We start from the raw sequence: 24,334 nt of genomic DNA, 5'->3' as shown, positions 1-24,334 counted from the left end.
TCTGTTGGTCCATACTCAGCCTCCATGTCCTCTAGCATCAATGAGTCTTGGCTGCCCAGAAACCTCCTTAAAGCACTGTTGGTTGATACTCTCTATGGCTGCCTGTGAGCACCACTTCTTGGTATCAAGTCGTCTGGTCATAAGGATTTGACCATTACCAAAGTTAAGTCTTTATGATGATCATATCTACTGCATGTGTAACTACCATTAACGCAATATTTAATTTACCCCTGACCATCACATGCACCAATGCACAATATATACCATGCATGGGGGTGGTCCTAGTGTTTTCACTGTAGTGTAAAGTGTTAGTTAGGAACAGAATGTTAAATTGATATCTTGAGATATTTTGGAAAACAGTTAGAGATTACATGTTCAATAATAATAATAAGTGGTGCAGGGGGGAAAGAAATGTATGTGTTGGGGGTGGAGGTGGTGTTTAGCTCATGCTGGGCAGAGGGTGGCACTCATTCATCTTGTGCTCCCGGAGCAGTCGAGCATGAAATCATGCTGACAGAGCTACTCTACTACCCCTGTCTCTCCCTTATATGTGCACACACTCATATACTCACATCCACACACACACACCTTTGTCATCGCATAAACCCCTAAAGTACAATACGATACAAATCTGACAGAACTATCCGTGAAGTACTAGGATGCAACTTTTGCCTATTTTGTTTTAACTGACAACTGTCTATCATTAGTCGAGCATATAGCGTATGACAAACACAAAACACATAACAAAGTGTCATATTGACAAGACTTGTATGTTGTGTATTGTAGTGAACACGGCAGTCACGTAAATCAGTAAGATAGAAAAAACACATAAGCAGTTTAAACTGTAGATTTTAAACAAAAGTTTATTCAAAGAGCTAATTAAACACGCTAATTAAATAATAAGAATGCAGCAGGTTACTAAAGCTCTACCTGACAACATTGATTTATTTATGTATTTATTGGGATTTTGACGTTATGTTTTACACACTTTGGTTACATTCATGACAGGACAGGTAATTACTGGTTACACAAGATCCATCAGTTCAAATCTTTAATGTAAAACACACTCATGGACAATTTTGCATCTCCAATTCACCTCACTTGAATGTCTTTGGACTGTGGGAGGAAACCGGAGCACCCGGAGAAAACCCACGCAGACACAGAAGAATGCTAGGACCCGGACCACTCCACCTGGGAATCAAACCCAGGAACTTCTTGCTGTGAGGTAACAGTGCTACCCACCGAGCCACTGTGCTGACCTACCTGACATTAGTGTCATCAAGGTCGCTTGAGTGGTGCAACTTCGCCACTCTCGAGTTTGTATCTCAGCTCTGCTATCAGCTGGCCAGGCACCTACACAGACACACGGTTGGCTGTGTGTCTGAAAAGAGGGAGGAACAACGGCTAAAACAGGGTAAATTATGACCTCTGTTGACCGACTAAGGCGTCTGCACTGGGGAAAAGGGAGGTGATGCAGTGGATGGATGGCGGTACGTGGCTCTCAGCAAGTGATACTGCACTCCGTAAGACCCTGCCAGGTGAAAAGAAAGTGTGTGTGTCAGAGGGGGGCACATGACAGCCTCCACTCTCCTTAATCAAGGGTGCCGACACACAGACACACACAGTATTCAAGTAATTATCTGACTTCTAATGGTAACTGGTGGCACCAGAGATCATCCAATCACAACTTTCATTTTTTTTATCTGTAAATAATTCAGCCAATTCTCTCCTTTCAATATTATGAGCCAGGTTGCGCCACGACGTTGGAAAATTCAAGAGGGCTGAATATTTACACGAGGCACTGTACATTTCTTAGAGTTTTCTTCCCCGCTTTTCAGTTCAGAAGAATAGACCGTAATCACAGCTTTTTCATAAACACACACACACAAACACACTCACTTCAAATGAGCACGCAGACTGTGTGACCTACAGCTCGACTCCATCAGCGGCTCTAAACTGACACTCGATTGCCGGCTGCAGCTAATTAATACATTACCATGGCAACACGTCTCAAAAGTAACCTGACGCCCTGCTTGAAAAATCCTTACTAAAGAGCCACTCGAGACAAACAATAATACAAAGCAATCATGAGGCATGCAGCACTTCATTAGTCCAAATCAGAACTGCACAAATGAAATGAGGTTTAATGGATCTTTCTTAATGCTTGCATTTTGCATAATGTACGTCCCTCCAAATTTAAATAAACTTTAAAATGAAACCACCCACCCTAACAAAACAGAAAAACATCCTGATATCTTAGTGCACAATTGAATGTACACATCATAAAGCAATAATACCATGATCCATAAGCATATGAAAACATTTGTGTATAATCAATAGTGGCGGTGAATGATGTACACCGATGAGCCATAACATTAAAACCACCTCCTTGTTTCTACACTCACTGTCCATTTCATCAGCTCCACTGTAGTCCATCTGTTTCTCTACATACTTTTTTAACCTGCTTTCACCCTGTTCTTCAATGGTCAAGACCCCCCACAAGACCACCACAGAGCAGGTATTATTTAGGTGGTGGATCATGTTGGATCATGTGGTTGTGTGTTAGTGTGTGTTGTGCTGGTATGAGTGGATCAGACACAGCAGCGCTGCTGGTGTTTTTAAATACCATGTCCACTCACTGTCCACTCTATTAGACAGTCCTACCTATTTGGTCCACCTTGTAGATGTAAAGTCGGAGACGATCGCTCATCTATTGCTGTTGTTTGAGTTGGTCATCTTCTAGACCTTCATCAGTGGTCACAGGACACTGCCCACGGGGCGCTGTTGGCTGGATGTTTTTGGTTGGTGGACTATTCTTAGTCCAGCCGTGACAATGAGGTGTTCAAAAACTCCATCAGCGCTGATGTGTCTGATCCACTCATACCAGCACAACACACACTAACACACCACCACCATGTCAGTGTCACTGCAGTGCTGAGAATGACCCACCACCCAAATAATACCTGCTCTGTAATGGTCCTGGGAGAGTCCTGCCCATTGAAGAACAGCATGAAAGGGAGCTAACAAAGCATGTAGAGAAACAAATGGAATACAGTCAGTAATTGTAGAAGTACAAAGTGTTCCTATATGATAAGTGGAGCTGATAAAATTGACAGTGAGTGTAGAAACAAGGAGGTGGTTTTAATGTTATGGCTGATCGGTGTACAGCACCAAGTCTTTAAAGCTTTTAATAGAAGAAAATATTTCCCATGTAACTGGACAGTTTTTTTTTTAAACCTAGAAATGATGACAAAAAGGGTTGCCAATTTGAGTAAAACATTTTTACACATCCCATCAAGGTAAACAAAAAAAAGTTCATCACATCTTCCAACCAAGCAGCCACAGATGATTGACTGAGCGCTTTCCAATGGTGTTAAACCAATGGTGTTACATTGATAAGCTTTTAAAGATAAAGATGCGTCTGGTGTAGCATGTAATAGAATTTGGGGGCGAGATATTAAAGTAATTTCAAACACCTTTGGATTTGGTTCCAAACAATAGCAAAAAGCAGGCGTTAGATCAGCTGGAGAAAGGGAGCGTCTGTTGCATCCAGCATCTATCTTAGGGTATATGGCAGTAAGCCTGGCTTTGCTAGAGTGTGCAGTGTGTAAGATTTTAAACTGAATAAGCCCAGCACATGACAAAGAAAAATAAATTCTTTGCAGCTGTTTAAAGAGAGAAAATATTTTGATCTGAATTCATATGTGCGGTGATGCCACTACAAGAAACGGTAAAATATCAGACATTAGTTCAGACATGGTGTTTTCCTAGACACTTGAGTTAATGCTAGAGTTTAAGCATGTCTGGCATGTTCTGTTCCACCCACACAACCATCCACTTACTACAAGAGCAGAATCAAAATCAGCTGATAAGGTGTGGATTTTGTTATTGCACCCTCTAGTGGTCGAACAGATTATTATACAGTGATATTTGACAGTAAATCCATCTTACACTGGAGTGTCAGTGTCATACGGACTAGAATTTTCTTTAACATAAGAGACCTGCTGTGACCCTGACCAGGATAAAATGTTAAATAAAAATGCAATTACAAAACATGTAAATAAAATAAATATATAGATGCATTAATCTTTATTCACTTGACTTAATGATCATTGCCCATGTCTTGTTGTAAGTGAGCCCTTAATTCACACACACACTCACACACAAACCACTGTTTTGTCCTGTTTTTTTGCAATTCAAAAAGCCTAATACATAACTAACCAAGAGTTATGATGACTCCAAAACTCCAAAGAGGTGTGATGATGTGCTGCTATTGATTATATACTGTAACTTAACATATCTATTATATCTAATACACCTGATACTGGAAATCTGTAAGATCTATGTTATTACCTTTTTGCATCATGGTGTAATTTATTACCAAGGCTCTACTTAATTTATGGCTGTAAAAAATCATGTCGCGGACTATGAAATTAGTCATTTCCCTTTGGGGATTCCGTAATCAAAAGTGTGCTTTCTCTACACAGATGATCAGCTCTGTGCTGCGCCTCAAAAGAACAAGCCAGTAAAGTATTCTGCTCCTGATAGTTTGTCTATGTACAGCTTATTTCTTTCTTTATAAACTCAGCAAACTCTAAAGGCACTAACAATCAGTTAGAGAAAGAGTCCAAGATGTCTACGTCTAAAGCAGTTAAAAACGCTATTTGGGTAACTGAGTTTGGAGATCTCCCAACTGATTATGTGGACACAAAGGGGGGTGGTGGGTCAAAACGTGGATGAGAATGTTCGTCTTTTAACCATTAAGGTAGGCTGTGCTGTGTATTGTAGCTATGACAAACAGCTGACTAATTTTAAAAGCTAAAATTTGTATTTATTGATCTTGCTCTGCAAGCACTACTTTATTTACATACCACTCATAAATTAATAAAATAAAACATAATAGAGCCATCATGACTGCTTTACAGAGTTTCCCCCACCACAAAGAGTTGCAAAGTTGATGACTGTAGTTAAAAAATGTCAGTTCCACTGGAACATAATATTAGCTACTTATGCCATGCAGGTTGTATCTTACAGGCTGTGTCCTGTTTGTCTTTAAATCTAGTTTATTAAGAGAAAACATGTATAATTCATTTGTTCTGGAATAATAAGCTTTAAAAATGAAATAATCCACTATGAATATGAACTTAGCAAAGCTGACTTCATTGCTTCCTATGCCAGTCACCTATCACTACAATTACTGGCTTTAACTGAAACCTGGATCAAACCAGAAAATACTGCTACTCCAGCGGCACTTTCAAACGGCTATTCCTTCTCCCACACATCTCGTCCATCAGGACGGGGAGGAGGGACAGGCTTACTGATAAAGAATGGCTTAAAATACGCTACCCTGTTGACCAGTACTACCTACAATTCCTTTGAATACCATGCCATACTGGTTAATACTCCTGTCAAACTAGGTATCATTGTCATTTACCGCCCACCTGGGCAAATGGGCGAATTCACACATGAACTAGACATGCTGCTGTCTTCTGTCCCTGAACATGAGTGTCCCATACTCATTCTTGGTGATATGAACATCCACCTTGACAGTCCCTGTTCTGCAGACTTTAAAACTCTCATGCAGTCATTCGACCTGGAGTGGGTGCCCAGCCCTCCAACCCATAAAGCCGGTAAAAATCTGGACTTAATCTTTGCTAGGAATTGTGACACCGACTCTTTAACTGTCACTCCTTTGCACCTCTCAGATCACTACTTTGTACAACTCAATGTCCGCATCCCAGAAATACCAACTGCTACTCCAACTACGGTCTCTTTCCGCCGCAATCTAAAAGACCTCTCAGCAGACCAGTACTCCTCACTGGTAACTGATACTATACCTCCATTAAGCGCCTTCTCTACTCTTAATGTGAATGAGGCTACAGACACACTTTGCTCTACCTTGACCTCATGCCTGGACAGTCTCTGCCCTCTGTCCTCACGAACCATCCGCTCAAATAAACCACAGCCATGGCTAAATAACGATACACTCCGGAAACAACGCTCGAAACTCAGGGCTGCCGAAAGGAAATGGCAAAAAAGCAAGAACCTGGCTGACCTAGCCAGTTACCAACTACTCTTGTCTAACTTCTCGGCCAGCATCACTACTGCTAAAGCTGACTATTATCAAAACAAAATCAGCTCCCTCACTGATTCACGAAAACTGTTTGCGGCATTCAAATCGCTACTAAACCCTCCGCCTCCTCCTCCTACCAGCTGCCTCACAGCCGATGTGCTGGCATCGTTCTTCACTGGAAAAGTGTCGGCCATCAGCAGCCAGTTCACTGATCCACCCAAAGATATTCATTCAACCTCGGTCAAGGGCGCAACCTTTTCCTCGTTTACCCCTCTTACTGAGGACGAGGCACTGACTCTCCTTACATGTAGCCGTCCTACTACATGTCCGCTTGATCCAATTCCCACAAAACTGTTACAAGCAGTTGCTCCTGTGATAATTCCAGCTATCACACATGTGATCAACACCTCCTTAGCCGATGGAGAGTTCCCAACTGCCTTCAAACAGGCTCAAGTAACTCCATTACTCAAAAAACCTACTCTCAACCCTGACCAAGTTGATAACTATCGACCGGTCTCACTACTACCTTTTCTTTCCAAAGCGATAGAAAAAGTAGTCTACAAACAGGTCTCTGGTTTCCTCTCCCAGAATGACCTCCTGGACCAGAACCAGTCCGGCTTCAAAAAAGGGCACTCCACTGAAACGGCTCTGCTGTCTGTGACAGAAGCCTTAAAATCTGCCAAAGCAGCAGGGCAGTCCTCAGTCCTCATTCTACTGGACCTCTCAGCTGCTTTCGATACGGTCAATCATGACCTTCTGCTCACTATACTCTCAAACATGGGCATCTCAAACAAACCACTCTCATGGCTTAATTCATATCTCACCGGGCGTTCCTTCAAGGTGTCATGGTTAGGACAACTGTCCTCAGCCCACTCACTATCCACTGGAGTCCCCCAGGGCTCAGTACTGGGACCCCTTCTCTTCTCCATTTACACCACCTCTCTGGGTCAGATTATCCGCTCACATGGTTTCTCTTACCATTGCTATGCTGATGACACACAGCTCTATCTATCATTCCCGCCTGACGACTCCTCAATCTCGGCGCGGATATCACACTGCCTCTCAGACATATCCTCCTGGATGAAGGAACACCACCTTCAACTGAATCGATCTAAGACTGAACTGCTGATTCTTCCGGCAAAACAAACCGTACAGCACAGCCTCAGCATAACCATCGACTCGCTTTCACTCTCTCCAATAAAGGTTGCTAGGAACCTAGGAGTCATGATTGACGATCAGCTGTCCTTTACAAACCATGTTGCCTCAGTGACTCGGTCCTGCCGCTTTGCACTATACAATATCAGAAAGATCCGTCCGTTCCTAACGCAGTATGCCACCCAGCTCTTGGTCCAAGCTGTGGTCATCTCCCGCCTTGACTACTGCAATGCGCTGCTAACGGGCCTCCCGGCCTGTACCATAAAGCCACTACAGATGGTACAAAATGCAGCAGCTCGCTTGGTATTCAACCAACCAAAACGAGCACATGTTACTCCACTACTCATTGAGCTCCACTGGCTTCCGGTTGTTGCTCGCATCCAGTTCAAAGCTCTTACAATCGCCTACAAGGTGATAACGGGACAGGCACCCACTTACATGAACTCACTGCTAAAGGCTTACGTTACCCTCCGTCCGCTGCGCTCCTCCACAGAACGCCGTCTAGCTTTGCCGAAAGTACACACAAAGCAATCCAGGCTGTTCTCATACATAGTCCCCCGATGGTGGAACAAGCTTCCAGCCACTACCAGAGCAGGGGCGTCCCTCGCTACGGTAAAGAAACTCCTGAAGACCGAGCTCTTCAAGGAACACCTTCTCTCCTAACACCTCTAACATACTAACACCTCTAACCTCATTTTCATTCCCTCTCCTCCACTCTTCCTCCTCTAGTTCTTCTTCCTCTTTGTCTATGCCACCTTTCTGGCCTGGTAATCTAGCAAATCATTTCGTTTATTTATTTTTTCTTTTCTTATTTTTATATTATTTATGCTGTTTTTAGAGATGTACTCCATTTATTGTAAGTCGCTTTGGACAAAAGCGTCGGCTAAATGTAAATGTAATGTAATGTAATGTAATGTAACTTTACCATTCATACATGTCTAGGGAAAAGTAACCCCTGAAATCAGTATCCGTGCAGTCTGATCAAGGTAATGTGTATTATTTTGCCATCTGTGGGCTGTTAATACTTAATTAGGAACTATGAGGTCTGTCATTAAAAGTGACAGAGCTTTGAGGACTGGGAAAGCAGGAAAGCCCTGTGGCGTGACAGCTTATCTCATTACACTGGTCTACTGGTGAACACTACAAAGACCTGACGAAATGTTGCATACTGAGCTTTAACATAATGAGCGGTGTGTAATCCCACAATGATCAAAAAGAAAGCGCTGCACTTCCACTATGGAACATGCAGGAAACTGACAGGCAAAGGTTTTTACAGACAAAGCTGTTAGTGAGTGATTATTCTTATACACTGTTAAGTAGAATAACAGCAGGAAATATTAACAGTACAAGATTGAGATAGAGTGAGCCTCATACTATTTAAAAATGCATATGGATGGCATGTGGGAATCTGGTGTTTACAGGGCTAATGTTTTGCAGTCCAGTATGATTCTAAATGCTGCACAGCCATCTAGTGGTCATCAGTAAGAGTAAAAAATACAATGCTTAAAAACGTTATGTTTCCCTAGAATCACTGGGTGCAACGCAGCAACGTGTGTGTGTGTGTGTATATATATTTATATATACTTATTTAATAAATATATATTTATTTTACTGTTAATGTGCATGTAATAGGTGCATGTTTAGCGCTTTTGTGGACGTTAGTGCTGAAAAAAACCTTGCTGCTTGGGACAATCACATTTTACGGATCAGTGCACCCCCTATTAGTCCCTTAAATCAAGGTTTCGCTGTATTTACACCACTTGGCTTTTGCACACTTAAATGTGTTGTGGTATAACTTGAACGAATATAATAGCAGTTTTTACCATCCATCTATACTATGTCATTAAAGCATGTGTTTACAAAGTGAGTTTTTTTTTTTATTACAAATTAAAAAGTTTTCAGAACCTTGTCTGTGGCTCAATATTTTTTTTTATATATGTTAAATCATATATATATATATATATATATATATATATATATATATATATATATATATATATATATATATGTGTAAATATATATTTACATATTATATTGTCAAACCTGTAATCATTTTTTTTATATTAAGTATTATTCTTTTCAACATTAACTATTGTTAGACAAATTATAAAGACCACTGCCATTATGCGGTACCAAAAGCAAATTATTTAAATATTAAAAATAAAATGACATGACTGTGATGTTGTTGTTCCTTTTTTCCCCTCTACTTTGTCTGTTAGGGTTCTTTGGGAATAATATTAAGGGTCCAAACTATTTAAATTGCAACAGCTGGACACTTAATTGAGTTTTAGACACATCTTGAGGATAATTTAAGCAAACAGGATGCACATGACCAAGGTTTGGAGAGTCACAGACAAGGTAAACGCATGCTTTAATGACATAGTATAGATGGATGGTAAAAACTGCTATTATATTCGTTCAAAATTATACCACAACACATTTAAGTGTGCAAAAGCCAAGGGGTGTAAATCCAGCGAAACCTTGATTTAACGGACTAATGGGGGGTGCACTGATCCGTAAAATGTGATTGTCCCAAACAGCAAGGTTTTTTTCAGCACTAACGTCCACAAAAGCGCTAAACATGCACCTATTACATGCACATTAACAGTAAAATAAACAACATAAATAAATATGTAAATATGTAATGTAAAACCTGTTAATAACTATTAAAATTGGTGTACTGTACTACCTTCTGTGGTGGAGGAGAATATGTGTTATTCTGAGTCTGAAGCACTGCTGGTTCTACTAGGGCAGTGGTGGTTCATAACTAGGCACTAGATCTTGCAAAAGTTAAGCATAAAACACAGAAAAAGCGAGAACAAAGCGAGCCTCCCGACAAAATAAAGCCTATCACTCATGTAAACAGAGAGATGTGCACCATCTAGCGGACAATTACAGAACTACTGGTCTTGATACACTTCTTACAGGAATTTTAAACAATTGGACCGGACATTTGGTTTTTCAGATTTTGTCCGTTAAATCCGAAATCCGTTAAATGGATATTATATGTTATAATGTACTTGCTTAATCCTTATATAGAAGTGTTCTTATAAATATGTTAGCCCAACAGCACTGCTCCAGGCTGTGTAGTGTGGCAGGTGTATTGTGTGAGAGTAAAGGGTTTCATACTTACTCGGTGTGACCCTGGAACACATTGACTGAGTGGATAGAAGGATCTCTGAAGTCCCACAGACGGAAAGTGGTGTCGCGGGATGAGGTGACTACGAGTCGCTGGGTGGAGTGGGTGCAGCAGTGGGTGAGTTCCTGATCGTGACCTGCACAGACAAACAAAACAAATTGAGTTGAATTCAAATATAATGCTTCCAAACGTAAACCATAACATTAAACCATGTCAACAATAGCCAAAAAACAAACTAATGTTTTTATTATAAATCTAAAACAAATTGAGCAGCCATAATCACATGCTTAGTTTTCTGACCTGTGAGTGTGTGGACGAGTTCGGAGGTCTCCACATCGTACAGGTTGGCGGCTCGGTCCCAAGACGCAGTAACCACTTGTTTGCCTCCAACGAGCCAGTCAGCAGCAATGACCACACCCTGGTGGCTCTTAAGGGTGGTAGTGGCCACTCGCACCGTAGGACATTCGTTTGGTCCGTCGGCTTCCCCTTCGGCCTCGTCTTTATCAGAGAAATCCACGTCGTCGTCCAGCGAGGCCTGAATTTGTTATAATGAGAGTAGTAAAACATTTTTAAGTAGTTCAAGTAATTTTCAATACTTAGTAAGAGACAAATGAGATTCCAAAATAAGAGATCGAAAAAGGGGTGGAGTGGGGTGAAATGTGGTAGTAATGTTTTACAGTGTTATAAAGCAATGCTCAGGTGTAACACCTACACGCTTTCATGGGACAATGTGAAATCCACAATGCTGGATCCATGAACACAATACAGTACTGATAGATACACAGTATGGTCAAACACATCTGAACACTACTTCTAAACATAAAATCAGCTGTTTCAGTCACTCCTTTTGCTGACGGATGTATAAAATCAATTATCTAACATAAAAGTGCTTTCAACTCTAGTAATCAAAAGGTCACTGGTTTAAGCCCTATCGAACTGCGACTGTTGGTACCATGAGCAAAACCCTTAACCCTCAATTGCATGAACTGTATACTGTCTGAATAAGTCTGCTAAATGGCATATATGTAAATGCTAGGTCTATCAAGACATGGTTTGACAAGCTTGGTGTGGAGAACATCTAGCGGTCTGTACAGAGCCCTGATCTCAACCCTGTTAAGCTCTCTTAAGACTGAAATTGTAATTGCACCTCAGGCCTTCCGGGTAACATCAGAGGCAGGCCTAACGAACACTCACACAAATAAAAGGGCACAAATTCCCACAGACGCACTGAAAGCCTTTCCCGTTTGAAGAGTGGACTAACTCCATATTAATAGACGTGGTTTTAAAATAAGATGTTATGGTCAGGTGTTCACACACTTCTACTGTACTGTTAGGTGTGCAGCTTTTTGATAGCAGTTGTCCGCTTTAGGAAGGTCAACCTACTCCTCTAATTTACATGTTTTCTGATCTTCCTTATGCTATTTAATTATTTATTTAGGATTTTAATGTCATGTTTTACACACTTTAGTTACATTCATGACAGGACATGTAATTAGTGGTTACACAAGATCCATCAGTTCATGTTTTTAATGTCAAACACAGTCACAGACAATTTTGTATCTTCAATTCACCTCACTTGCATGTGTTTGGACTGTGGGAGGAAACCCACGTGGACACGGGAAGAACATGCAAACTGGGCCGCTCCACCTGGGAATAAAACCCAGGACCTTCTTTCTGTGAGGCAACAGTGCTATGCACCGAGCCACTGTGCCGTAGGGTATAGGAGGATGATAATTGTTAGAAAATATAGTGAGTTAGAAAGCACTTAGACTATGAGGTGTAGTCTAATACACTTACACTGGTGTCAGACGGAGGCTGAGGCAGAGGAAGCTGCACCATGTAGCGCCAGATGTGAGCTGTCTGGTCTCCAGATGCTGTCAACACAAAAAAAAAAAAACAGGAGACAAGAAAAACAATGAGTGGCAACCTTGTTTTTAAGTGGTTTCATCAATCAACATTTCTGAGCTAATGGAGAGAGACATAAAGACTGTAGACAGGTTTCAGTTTAAGAAAATCTATGCAAAAAAAAATGTGGCTGATCAAATTAGCAATTATACTAAACGATTTACAAAATGTAATAAAATATTGCTTTTGTATAAATATTAAATTTTCCCCCTTCCTGGTTAATTCATTTACAATTTCCTGTTATAGTTTCTCTGCAGCTGGCACCACCCCTAAACTAACACTGTTCCCTTCTGACAAGCGTGCAGTGGCTAATGGTGGACTGTCACAGAGTACGGAGCAAGTATGGACAGTCATGCTATGGCGTACACCGATCATCCATGACATTAAAACCACCTCCTTGTTTCTACACTCACTGTCCATTTTATCAGCTCCACTTACCATATAGAAGCACTTTGTAGTTCTACAATTACTGACTGTAGTTCATCTGTTTCTCTGCATGCTTTGTTAGCCCCCTTTCATGCTGTTCTTCAATGGTCAGGACTCTCGCAGGACCACCACAGAGCAGGTATTATTTGGGTGGTGGATCATTCTCAGCACTGCAGTGACAATGACATGGTGGTGGTGTGTTAGTGTGTGTTGTGCTGGTATGAGTGGATCAGACACAGCAGCGCTGCTGGAGTTTTTAAACACCGCACTGTCACTGCTGGACTGAGAATAGTCCACCAACCAAAAATATCCAGCCAGCAGCGACCGGTGGGCAGCGTCCTGTGACCACTGATGAAGGTTAGAAGATGACCAACTCAAACAGCAGCAATAGATGAGCGATCGTCTCTGACTTTACATCTACAAGGTGGACCAACTAGGTAGGAGTGTCTAATAGAGTGGACAGTGAGTGGACACAGTATTTAAAAACTCCAGCAGCGCTGCTGTGTCTGATCCACTCATACCAGCACAACACACACTAACACACCACCACAATGTCAGTGTCACTGCAGTGCTGAGAATGATCCACCACCTAAATAATGCCTGCTCTGTGGTGGACCTGGGAGAGTCCTGACCATTGAAGAACAGGGTGAAAGGAGCTAACAAAGCATTCAGAGAAATAGATGGACTACAGTCAGTTATTGTACAACTACAAAGTGCTTCTATATGGTAAGTGGAGCTGATAAAATAGACATTGAGTGTAGAAACAAGGAGGTGGTTTTAATGTTATGGCTGATCGGTGTATATGCCAGTGCCTAAACCAGACAGCAGCGGTATCAAAGAACTTCCCCTCTCTCAGACATGGCCTATTATTTATGAGTACCCGACCAGGCAGATACCAGTAAGACTTGGGAGCCTGTACTCTCTGAGGTGGTGTAAAACCCAAGTGTCCTATATTTGGTACATTACTCCCCCATTTCTTTTCAAGGTCTAGCATAAATCGTTTAACCTTTCTCCCCCTTCAGTAGAACTATAGTTATTTCCAATTCCCGCTAGCACTGCTGTTGCTTGCACTACCACTGTTCTGGTCAAGGAGAGCTGTGGACGCTCTTTATTATACGGCCACTCGCCAGCCACTTTTTATGAACTGCCAGTATCACATACAGTGGGAACATATACAGTCCAACTTTCCCACCCTCAAACACGGCCAGTTATGTTTGTGGATGCCCGGCCAGGTCGGTGGCTCTGATGAGATTCAAACTAACAAGTTCGAATACTATGCAGTGGTGTGCTAGTGTGTTAGACTCTTTATTGCAACCTTTGTTGCAGTAATATGGAAGGTGTGTTGCAGTAAGTCTGGTTATCCTGGGAAATCACTGAATGCAATGCAGTAACACCTTCCGGATAGGATGTCAAGCCATCGTGGGGCGTTTGCCATCTTAAACCACCCCCATTTTTTGGCCAGACATTGCCAATCGTCTGTATGTAGATACCTGACTAGCCAATAGCAAAGCAGGGGATTCAAACCCTGAATCCCAGCAGTAGTGGGCCAGTGTAAATTATCCTTAAACCATCCGAGTACCTAGTGTACTAATTGTTATAAGGGTGATAATTTGTATATTTTCATTATTTTGGTTGTTACTCTTATTTGTAAAAGATGTTCTAATATATATACCATTATAGTGATAAACTAATAGGCGCTTATGTTTTGCTTTGTCAGAGTAAAGTTTTTATCAATTTGGACAGTGAGGATATAATGAAATTCATATAATGAAATAATACAAAACATGAACATCACACATTTTCCATTACTGCATCAGCAGAAACACTTCTAGTTGTACAGTAAAACAAACCTGTGAGAGCAATCTGCTCTGTGGGGTGAAACTTGATTGAGTTCACTGCAAAAAAATAAATAAAGAAAAGAAAGTTAAAGTTAAAGTTAAAATAATACACTGACATGAGGCATAACAAATACGATGCAGAAGCTGTACTGTATATGCCGATCAAATTAAAAATAAACATAAGAACATTACAGCATGAGCAAAAGAAAATAAAACAAGTACTGTAGTTAGAACATAGTTTTCTACTTAGCCTAAGAAAATGCTAGTAAATGATGCAGTAAGTTTTATGATTATTTATTCATTATTTCTCTGAAAAGTTATTATTTATTGCTTGTTGATCATGCAAATTACTTAGAGTAGCTATTGCACCATCCTGTGGATTATAATAATCTTTAAATTGGAACATGTTTCAAATATGTATTACATAAACCAATTACGCCTTTTTGTTTGTTTTGTTTTATTTGAATTTTAATGTCATGTTTCACACCGATTACATCCACGATAGAAACAGTAGTTACTCATTACACAAGGTTCATCAGTTCACAAGGTTATATCGAACACAGTCATGGACAATTTTGTATCTTCACCTCACTTGCATGTTTTTGGACTGTGGGAGGAAACCGGAGCACCCGGAGTAAACCCACGCAGACACGGGGAGAACATGCAAACTTCACACAGAAAGGATCCGGACCGCCCCACCTGGGGATCAAACCCAGGACCTTCTTTAAACCAATTAAGCAATTTCCCAAATAACTAATAAATAGGCAAAATTAAGCCTTTAGAGCAGGAATTACTAACAATACCATAAGCAGGGCCAGGGTATGTTTCCTCTTTACCTTTTGTTACAAGAATGACAAAATTGGTAAATTATAAACATGTTCATTAAAGGAAAAGCTTTTAATTGTAAATAAGGCTACAAATGGTGGCTCAGTGGTTCAGGTGCTGGGCTAGTGAAAGTGGTCATTACCAGCTCATCTGGAAAGGCCTGCTGTGACTGTTAATAAATACATACAGCACGCTTTTCTAAATAAAATATGCAGATTGGTTGTTATTTAATGTTCAATTTCTCAACTTCTACAGGTGCCCTACTGGAGCGTAAAGGTTACTTGTAGGTCAGTGAGTGCAACTAAATTATCAGAAAGATGTTAAAGTTGTATAAATGGAGGAATAAAGTCTAAACATTTTAATAGGTAAAGAGAAAACAGTATGGAATTGTTCATTCTGGTTATCACACTGGGCTACTCATGATGCTTTAGGAGTTTTCTGATTTATTCTGGAACTTCAGTAAGTCAGCGCTTTAGGCTAATGTTTGTTTGTTTGTTTATTGGAATTTTAACGTCATGTTTTACACTTTGGTTACAATCATGACAGTAAACCCACGCGGACACAGGAAGAACATGCAAACTCCACACAGAAAGGACCCGGACCGCCCCCACCTGGGGATCGAACCCTGGACCTTCTCGTTGTGAGGCGACAGTGCTACCCACCGAGCCACCGTGCCGCCCCTTTAGGCTAATGTAAAAGAAAATGTACATATTAAAAATGTACACATATTTCTGTTATCACTGTCCAACCATCAGCGCTGCCTATCACAGACTGCCTAGCCTATCTATGGCCAAAGCCATTTTCCCAGTAGTCTGAGTCAGAGGTAGAATAGGATTACAGTGCCCATCTGAAATGACCCTAGATACTGTGTAAATTAGCACTCAAAAGGCTTGTGAGGCTTTTTGTGTTAGTATGAGGGAGTACTGAAAGTAAAACTGGCTGTAACTTTGCTCAGGAGATACTGTCTACTTGTCATTATAATCAGGACGTTTCCTCATGCTGTATGTGGGACGCCTATGATAGTGCTTGGGAATAAAGAATACCTCTGAACTGGGATGAGTGGCAAACTGCAATCTGTAACCAAGCTGAATTTTTAGAAGCAAGCCAAATGGGTCTAAAATGTTAATTGCAATCGTTTATCCTGAACTCAGTGTAGATGAGGTAAGGGTGTGAAGTGGGATGGGATCCACCGCTGCAAAACCCTTTATAAATGTTTTGTCATGCTCACCATTTGAGTGAGCGGAGGGGAAGATTGGTTTTCAGAATTCACCTGAGAATGTCATTTGTAACCCCTGGCCAAGTGGATTTTTGTGCTGGATCTTCACTCTGTCCTGGAGGGCCTGCATGTTGCTTTGGCCATATAGGGATTCCAAATCTGGGGTGCTGGCTGTGCTCGAGTTGGCTGAGAGGGAGCAGAAAGCCTGGATGTGTTTTCCTGGGTAAGCAAGGCTAGCAGACTTCAACATCTTTCTTTTCACATCTCATTTGCATTAGTGTCAAGGCAGTGCTGAATGGACTACTGGTGTGTCCAAAATGTTCTTGTTTTTTTCTGTCTGACAGATTCCAAGTTAAAGAAGGTCATTTTTTCTGCCACCTGTACAACTGTCATTGTGCTTGACCCAATGTGGTTGACATCTCGTCTAGTTGTCTCGCCTGATATGCTGTTAGGACAGAGATGACATTCGTCGCCCTTACAAACAGTAACCAGCTTAAAAACTAGCGCTGACTGTGCCACTGTTTCCTACAGAGTGATGTGCTGCCTCTTTATGTGAATAGACTGTCAATACTGTCTTAATATTGTGCATTGTTTTCAAGCTTGGCACCTAGTGGCACAGCCAGAATATGTGCCCAGCCTAGCTGTGAACGAAGTACAAAATGCTTATCATGTCAAAGCAGCCAAACTGAAAATGTAGTCACTGATGATTTCCAGTTTAACCTCATTCATGGCTCACCTGATCCAGCATGGCCAGCGTACTTAAGCAGACATTTTCCTGTCTCAATGCTCCACAGCATAGCACAGTGGTCTGAAAAAAACAATACAATCAGGTCATTAGTGTTTATTTGAATTGGTCTGTCTCATTTAAAAGTTTGGTGAATTCAGGGGGTTTCTACTGGAAACTAACAGTGAATAAGGTCTAGAGCTATGGTAAAAAGGGTAAAACAGCCGTATACTGTACTTGTGCTATGTGAACAGTGAACAGAGGAAAAATGACAGCTCTGTAGAGTTTTGCTTAAAAAAATCAGTTGCTTACCAGTAGTCATATCTTATTGGATAATTGTCATAGACAAACTTTACAGACAACATCATTATTCAATCATTTAATTTTAAAAATAGCCGAACTCTGTAGTGCCGGACTAATTTTGAATTCTTGTGACCCATTCAGGTTTCATTTACATTTATGGCATTTAGCAGATGCTTTTATCCAAGCAGTAGCAACTAGGAGGAGGCAGGGCGTGAACCAGCAACCTTATGATTACTAGTTAAGTACCTTAACCGGTGAGCTACCACTGGCTCTAAGGTTTCAAATTTAGGATGAATGTTTTTTGTTTATTTTTTCCTCATCAAACACTTCATTCTGGTCACCGTCGCATCAGGTCTGGTACCACCGGAAAACACTGGGTGCCAATTCATCGCATGACTATGGTCAGCCCCGCTCAGAAATAGCCAATCATGTCTGTGTAGAAGACTGACTGGCCAATAGCACAACTAAGATTCAAACCTGCAGCCTATTTTAAAATGAAACAAACATGCAAAATGGAATGACACAGTTAGCACTGTTGGTAAACATGCACAGTTAAAATGTGCATCTCCTCCAGAATGCAAGTCAGGTTGAGTCAAGTCAAGCCTTTACTTTGCAAAAGTTTGGTTCTATGTTTTGTTGATTTAATTATTTACTAGGATTTTAACGTCATGTTTTACACACTTTGGTTACATTCATGACAGGACAGGTAATTACTGGTTACACAAGGTTCATCAGTTCAAGACTTTAATCTCAAACACATTGATGGACAATTTTGTATCTCCAATTCACCTCAATTGCATGTCTTTGGATTGTGGGTGGAAACCGGAGCTCCCGGAGGAAACCCACACAGGCAGAACATGCAAATTCCACACAGAAAGGACTAGGACTGCTTAAACACTATTTCAATCCTTCATAGGTTATGAAAGCATCAATGTGTGTAACGTGCATAGTTTCAAGTCGAGTTTCTCAGCTGGTGGGTTGCAACATGAGTAATGCATTCTAACAGAAGAGTAAATGAACAGTAACAACAAGCTTTGGTTTTGAGCACATAAAAGGGTGTATGGTGCATTGTGGGAGGTCGTACCTGCCGATGCGGTCCCCAGAACCAATGGCTGTGTCCTGGTCACACTCAGGTCCCAGATGCCATCCCTGTGACCCACATATTCCTTCACCAGCTGGCACACAGCCCGCGATGTGGTGGCTTTGAAACTGGACACAATCTAGAATGTGTACAGGAAGAGTTGAGAATCCAGAGACTGATACACAACACACACACACAGTTATACTGAGTTGAGGAGCTGGGAGAAGCAATGCAGAATTCTGAGAGCCTAGGGACGCTAGAAAAGCACTGTCATATGGTATCTTAAATGTGGTTGCCTGCAAAATACATAAGCTCTCACACTGTATCAGACACTTTGGAAGATAAGTGTGGACTGTGATTGTGGGCAGTGCTGAAGCATTTAAAAAGCAGAAACCTACAATGCAATAAAAAGCAAGAATAAAAACCTTCACAGCACAACTCAAAATAACACACAGTTCACAAACAGTAAGCAGCTAGAAATATCATGTACAGTCAGTGATGCAGCATGTTTTTTTTCTGCCGATAGAGGTGGGTTTTCTCTTTCTTTTCTTATTACATTCAGTAGGCATTACACCCCCCCCCCACCTCCTGTATTCTACCCAATCATTGGCAAGACCCCTGTTGCAATTCTCTTAATGCTTGTACCAATCCTACACTAAGCTATCATGTGTATACCCCCAACAAGTTCACAGTCGCCGGCTCCATTGTTTCTCACAGAGAATCGTACTGTGCACTAAGGGTCATGTATTGAACTCATAACTAACTAAGGCCCTACTTAATTCACCGATGTGAAAATTGCGTCACGAGAAATGGCTCATATTTCACGAGAAATGAGCCATTTCTCGTGAAATATGCAACTTGCTGTGAAATTCAAAAATTTAAGGTTTGTGTTTAGCGAATTAACATTTTTCATTCGCGTAGCGTATGCAATATGAGGTGGCCCTATCAATCATCCGGCAATCAAGTTCGTGTAACAGACTCTTCTGTGGTGTAGTGTGCTGACAGTGTTTGATGTATATGTTTAAGTATTAAGTGCATTTTGTCCCTTTGGAGATTCCATAATTATTGTAAAAGTGTGCTTCTCTACACACATGATCATCTCTCTGTAGTCTGTGCTGCGCCTCAAAACAACAAGCCAGTAAAGTACTATGCTCCCGATAGTTTGTCTGTGTATAGTTTCCCTTACTTTATAAACTCAGCAAACTCTAAAGATGCTCAGTTACACGCAATCAGTTATACAAAATGTGCAAGATGTCAAAGTCTAAAGCAGCTAAAAACTCGGGTAACTGAGATTGGAAAACTCCCAACTGATTATTTGGACGCGGGGGGTGGGGTGAAAACAAGGACATCATTTAATTTACTAGTGTTATTTAATTACTGCTGTGAAATGTGGCACTTTTCTTTGAAATCTGTGAAATCTGCAATTTTAAAAATCGAGGTCCATGAAATTAAGGCCTAACTGTGCCTGTCTGGGTGCCCAGCCAGGTCAAAAGCACCATCAGAGATCTCGGCAGTAATGGGTTAGTGCACTGGGCCACCTGAGGGTAATTTCTAAAAACGTACAGACTAAATTAAATCCAAATGAGATTTGTTGTTGGAGTTCTGTATAGAACAAAATCATAACAACCCGGAGAATACTCAGTTTTATTAATGTTATTTAGTTAGAGGCAGAAGAAATAATTGAAACAGTAGCAGCAGTTCCGACATGGACGTAATAAGAGGTATGGAAAACACATGATTTTCATTTAATAAAAGAAAATCATTTTTCCTGCACATATTTCATTTAAAATGTATTTTTACTGATACCAAAATACAGAACTATTCTGCATGGGAATCACTGAACTAAACTAAACTTACTTTTATAATTTTGCATCTTGCAGAAAGACTTAAGCAAATGTTTGGACAGCCCTGGTTTCATTGGCAATTTTTGTTTTAAAAAAGTGAAAGAGTTTTTCCGTGTTTTTTTTTTTACTTCTTTTATACTATAAATAAAGCTAACCTGTTATGAGTTACTGCTAATTGTGGACTTTTTAGAACAGTGTTACATGTAAAACCTTAGTTCTATCAAATTTTAATGTTTTTTTTTTTTATATTTACAAAATACAATTAGGTTTGTTAGTAAAATAGGTGCTTTATATACACTGAAAATAATATAAATCGAATATACATGGAATTTGACCAAAAGCGTCCAAACTTTTACACGATACTGATCAATTGTGGCAGTGTATATGCAAGTATTGGTGGTTAGGAAATCTGGTCTTAAAGTACACACATCCTAAAATCCCCTTACAGTGGGATAGTTCATGCATTTTGGCACCTGCAGATAGTGAAGGAGTTAAGCAAGTTACCCATGACTCTCCACCCCATAACTCCCAGTTTCCCACATTGAAGTTTCGAGGTCCACCAACTTTGCCGTGGAAAGAATTTGAGCGCTAAAAACAGCAATACAGGAAGAGAGCGGGAAGAGGAAAGAGCCACTGTAATCCAAAAAAATCTAGGAATCCAGGAAAAGAACACAAATCTCCTCCAGTCCCTCCAGCCTTAAAATCATGAAATGTTAATCATGCAGCCAGTCAAACCCAGCGGTTTAGATACAAACCAACAGGAAGAGCATTTTGGTATCAAATTTGTGAATGACTAATGATACAGTACAAAATCTACTCAAGGACTGTAGATATAAAATGTAAATATTATTAATTTACAACATCAGTACAAAACTTACATAACCGCTCTTTACAACTGTAGTGAGTAAGAATGCAAATGTTGTCTATATCTTTTAACTAATAACTGACAAGCTCCTAGTGTCCCAATACAATACAGAACACAGCACTGGGTTTCATATCTACAGGCCTTTGTACTTTATTTAATTTAATAAATAACATATTGTATTGTAGGTGGCAGTAATGTAGAACAGTAAGATGAACAGACACTGTGTGTAAAACCAGTAGTAAATGTATTAAAGCTCTTCTTAACAACACAGTTTATATATTATTATATATTATTATAAAATAAGCATCATAATTCTACCTTCATACTGGAGCATGATGCAAAATCTCCATATCATTTCACACAGATCCACATGTACATGGAGTTTAACATGCAGTCAGACACTTAGCTGGTGCTGCACACTGAAAGTATGTGACGGTGTCTCAAATCAATAGTCTGAACTCTCTTAGTTGGGAGCTCAGAAGCATTACAGCAAGTAAAGTTGGCAGTGATGAACAGTGATTGGCAGTGATGAACAAAGGCTCCAACCTGGTTATGTGTATAGAGCAGAGCGAGTAAGAAGCATTGTTTGTGTTGCCTGGGTTGTGTAAAAAACATATACATAATGTGGGTCCCTTAAAAAAAAAAAACCCTGATCTATGGGGAGCGGGAAACGATGGAGCAACGTAATGTCTGACTATACTGACAGTACTGTGCAGCTGTAGCCTAGTGGTTAAGGTGCTGGTCCAGTAATCAGAAGGTTGTTGGTTCAAGCCTCACCACTGCCAGGTTGCCACTGTTGGGCCCTTGAGCAAGGTCCTTAACCCTCAATGGCTTAGACAGTATATTGTCACAGTGCTGTAAGTCGCTTTGGATAAAAGCGACTGCTAAATGCCGAAAGTGTAAATGTAATGTAATGTAAATGTACTGACTTATTGGAATATTGCATGCACAAGAAACAGGTCGTACATATGAACGTACATGGTACAAAGTAGGGGTCTGAAGTAAGCTGTAAACCTAACCAAACAAAATAGGACCTAATCAGTGTGCAAGAACATGTTTGTGTTGCCTGGCAACAGTCCGAGACTATTTGGGTTTGTGGAAAAATACATTTTTACATTTACAGCATTTGACAGACTTATCTAGAGCTACTTACAGAGGTGCTTCCTCCACAAACCTTTCCATACAAATCTGTTGGAACCCTGTCTGTGCAAAAGGTCGAACTTTTTTTTAATGATTTCTATTTAAACGCTAATAAGAAAATGGTCTGTAATTGTCTTATGAAGATGTTGAGAGACTCAGCTGTTTGGACAGACAAGGAAAGTTGATTCCACACCCTGGGTGCTGGTACGCAGAACAGCCTAAATGCTTGAATCAAGATTAACTTGATTTGGGTTTGTGTGTGTGGTACAGAACAGTGTTTGATGAGTTCTCTAAGGCAGGGTTTTTCAAGCCAAAAAAAAATGGGTTGAGGAAAAAAATAATAAGAAATAAACTTGTACACGAACGCCCCCTTGTTGAGGCCTCATGTTACATCTTATAAACAACAGTGGGACCAGAATGCCCCCATTTTTTATTAATTAAGTGTATTTCGTTTTGTGTTTCATTCTGATGCATTGTTTGTATTGCCTGGGTCATGGTAAAAATCATGGACAAAATGTGGGTCGCTTGAAAAAAAGTTTGAAAAACCCTGCTGTAAGGTAGACTGGGGCGTTGTAGGCAAGCATTATAGTTTTAAAAAGAATGAAGGCAGCTAGAAGGCCAGTAAAGAGAACACAGCAGTGGGGTGATGTGTCAGTGTTTGGGTTGACTGAAAACCAGGTGGATGGCTGCACTTTGAATCAGTTGCAGGAGAATAACTAAATAATAAATGAATACATTTGACAGGCCAACTGCTGAAGAAACTGTATGAACACACTTTACTATTGTAACATACCAGACTGCCAGCAGGAACCATCAAGTTAACAGAAGTAATCACCTCTCAATCTGACTCACTCCAACAAGAGACAAGCACATGGAACTGCCTTAATAACTGTGTATACATGCAGTACATAAATTCCATTGTTATTGTCATGTTTTACCATCGCTTCAACTTGGTCAGGGTCACAGTGAATTTAGTTTACCCGGACTCACTGGGCGCAATGCACTAACACAACCCAGACAGGTTGCTAATCCATCATGGGGGACATCTTGGCCACCACTCGTCTTTTAATGCTGCCCTCTTAATCCTACTGGTGAATTTTGGACGAGCCTTATAGCAGCAGTCAAACAAGATTTTATTCCGCTTTATTCCTGATAGAAACCTTTTAGGTCAACTAGAACGCTTTTTGGCCACTGGTGAGCATGACTACTAATCTGGACAAATGATTATCAGACAGTGCCGCTTAACACTTAAGTACCGGCTTAACTGCACAGGAAACTAATTCATTTGCCAGATAACCAAACTTAAAGCCACTCATCACAGATCTGATTGGGGCGGGGCGGAAGGGGTGTTAAAACACACATACCTTGCTAGTGGAAGCTTTGTAGGTGGTCTTCAGTTTTTGGGACAGCTGACTTGTACTGTGACTGGCTGTGGAAATAAGAAAAAAGCTATCAGAAAGTTGACAGATCGAATTATTAACATTTCAGCATAAGCAAAAGCGCACGTTTCAATATCGCAACCATCTGTTACAATACAGATGAACATTGTGGGTATACAATAACTGACTGTAGCACATGTGTGGACAATAAATGTTACAACAAATGTGTACAATCATGTAGTTCAGCAGAAAATGTTGCACTGAGCATGGTGGTGGTTATGCAGGCAGTGGTAGTAAAGGTGGGGGTGATGGTAATGGTGGGGGTGATAGTAGTGGTTATAGTAATGGTGGTGGTGATGATAGTGGCAGTGATGGTTATGATGGTGCCAGTGATAGTAATAGTGGTGGTTATGCTGGCAGT

At 40.6% G+C, this 24,334-nt stretch overlaps 1 protein-coding gene across 2 annotated transcripts in view; it reads right to left on the bottom strand.

Annotated features, from left to right (window-relative positions):
• The window catches only part of wdr37 (WD repeat domain 37), a 61,399-nt gene that overhangs the window by 17,954 nt on the left and 19,111 nt on the right, over positions 1 to 24,334 (bottom strand). For both annotated transcript variants that reach the window (XM_062991143.1, XM_062991144.1), the window contains 7 exons: positions 23,899 to 23,963; positions 18,689 to 18,824; positions 17,314 to 17,385; positions 14,549 to 14,593; positions 12,165 to 12,241; positions 10,668 to 10,902; positions 10,362 to 10,503 (listed from right to left, as the gene is read on the bottom strand). In XM_062991143.1, the coding sequence (XP_062847213.1) occupies positions 10,362 to 10,503; positions 10,668 to 10,902; positions 12,165 to 12,241; positions 14,549 to 14,593; positions 17,314 to 17,385; positions 18,689 to 18,824; positions 23,899 to 23,963 (772 nt within the window). The remainder of the gene's footprint in view (positions 1 to 10,361; positions 10,504 to 10,667; positions 10,903 to 12,164; positions 12,242 to 14,548; positions 14,594 to 17,313; positions 17,386 to 18,688; positions 18,825 to 23,898; positions 23,964 to 24,334) is intronic.

The sequence above is a fragment of the Trichomycterus rosablanca genome, chromosome 3, assembly GCF_030014385.1.
Source record: "Trichomycterus rosablanca isolate fTriRos1 chromosome 3, fTriRos1.hap1, whole genome shotgun sequence".
NCBI classification, from domain to species: domain Eukaryota; kingdom Metazoa; phylum Chordata; class Actinopteri; order Siluriformes; family Trichomycteridae; genus Trichomycterus; species Trichomycterus rosablanca.
The sequence above is the reverse complement of the archived record's forward strand: the minus strand, read 5'-3'. Positions and strand labels throughout refer to the sequence as shown.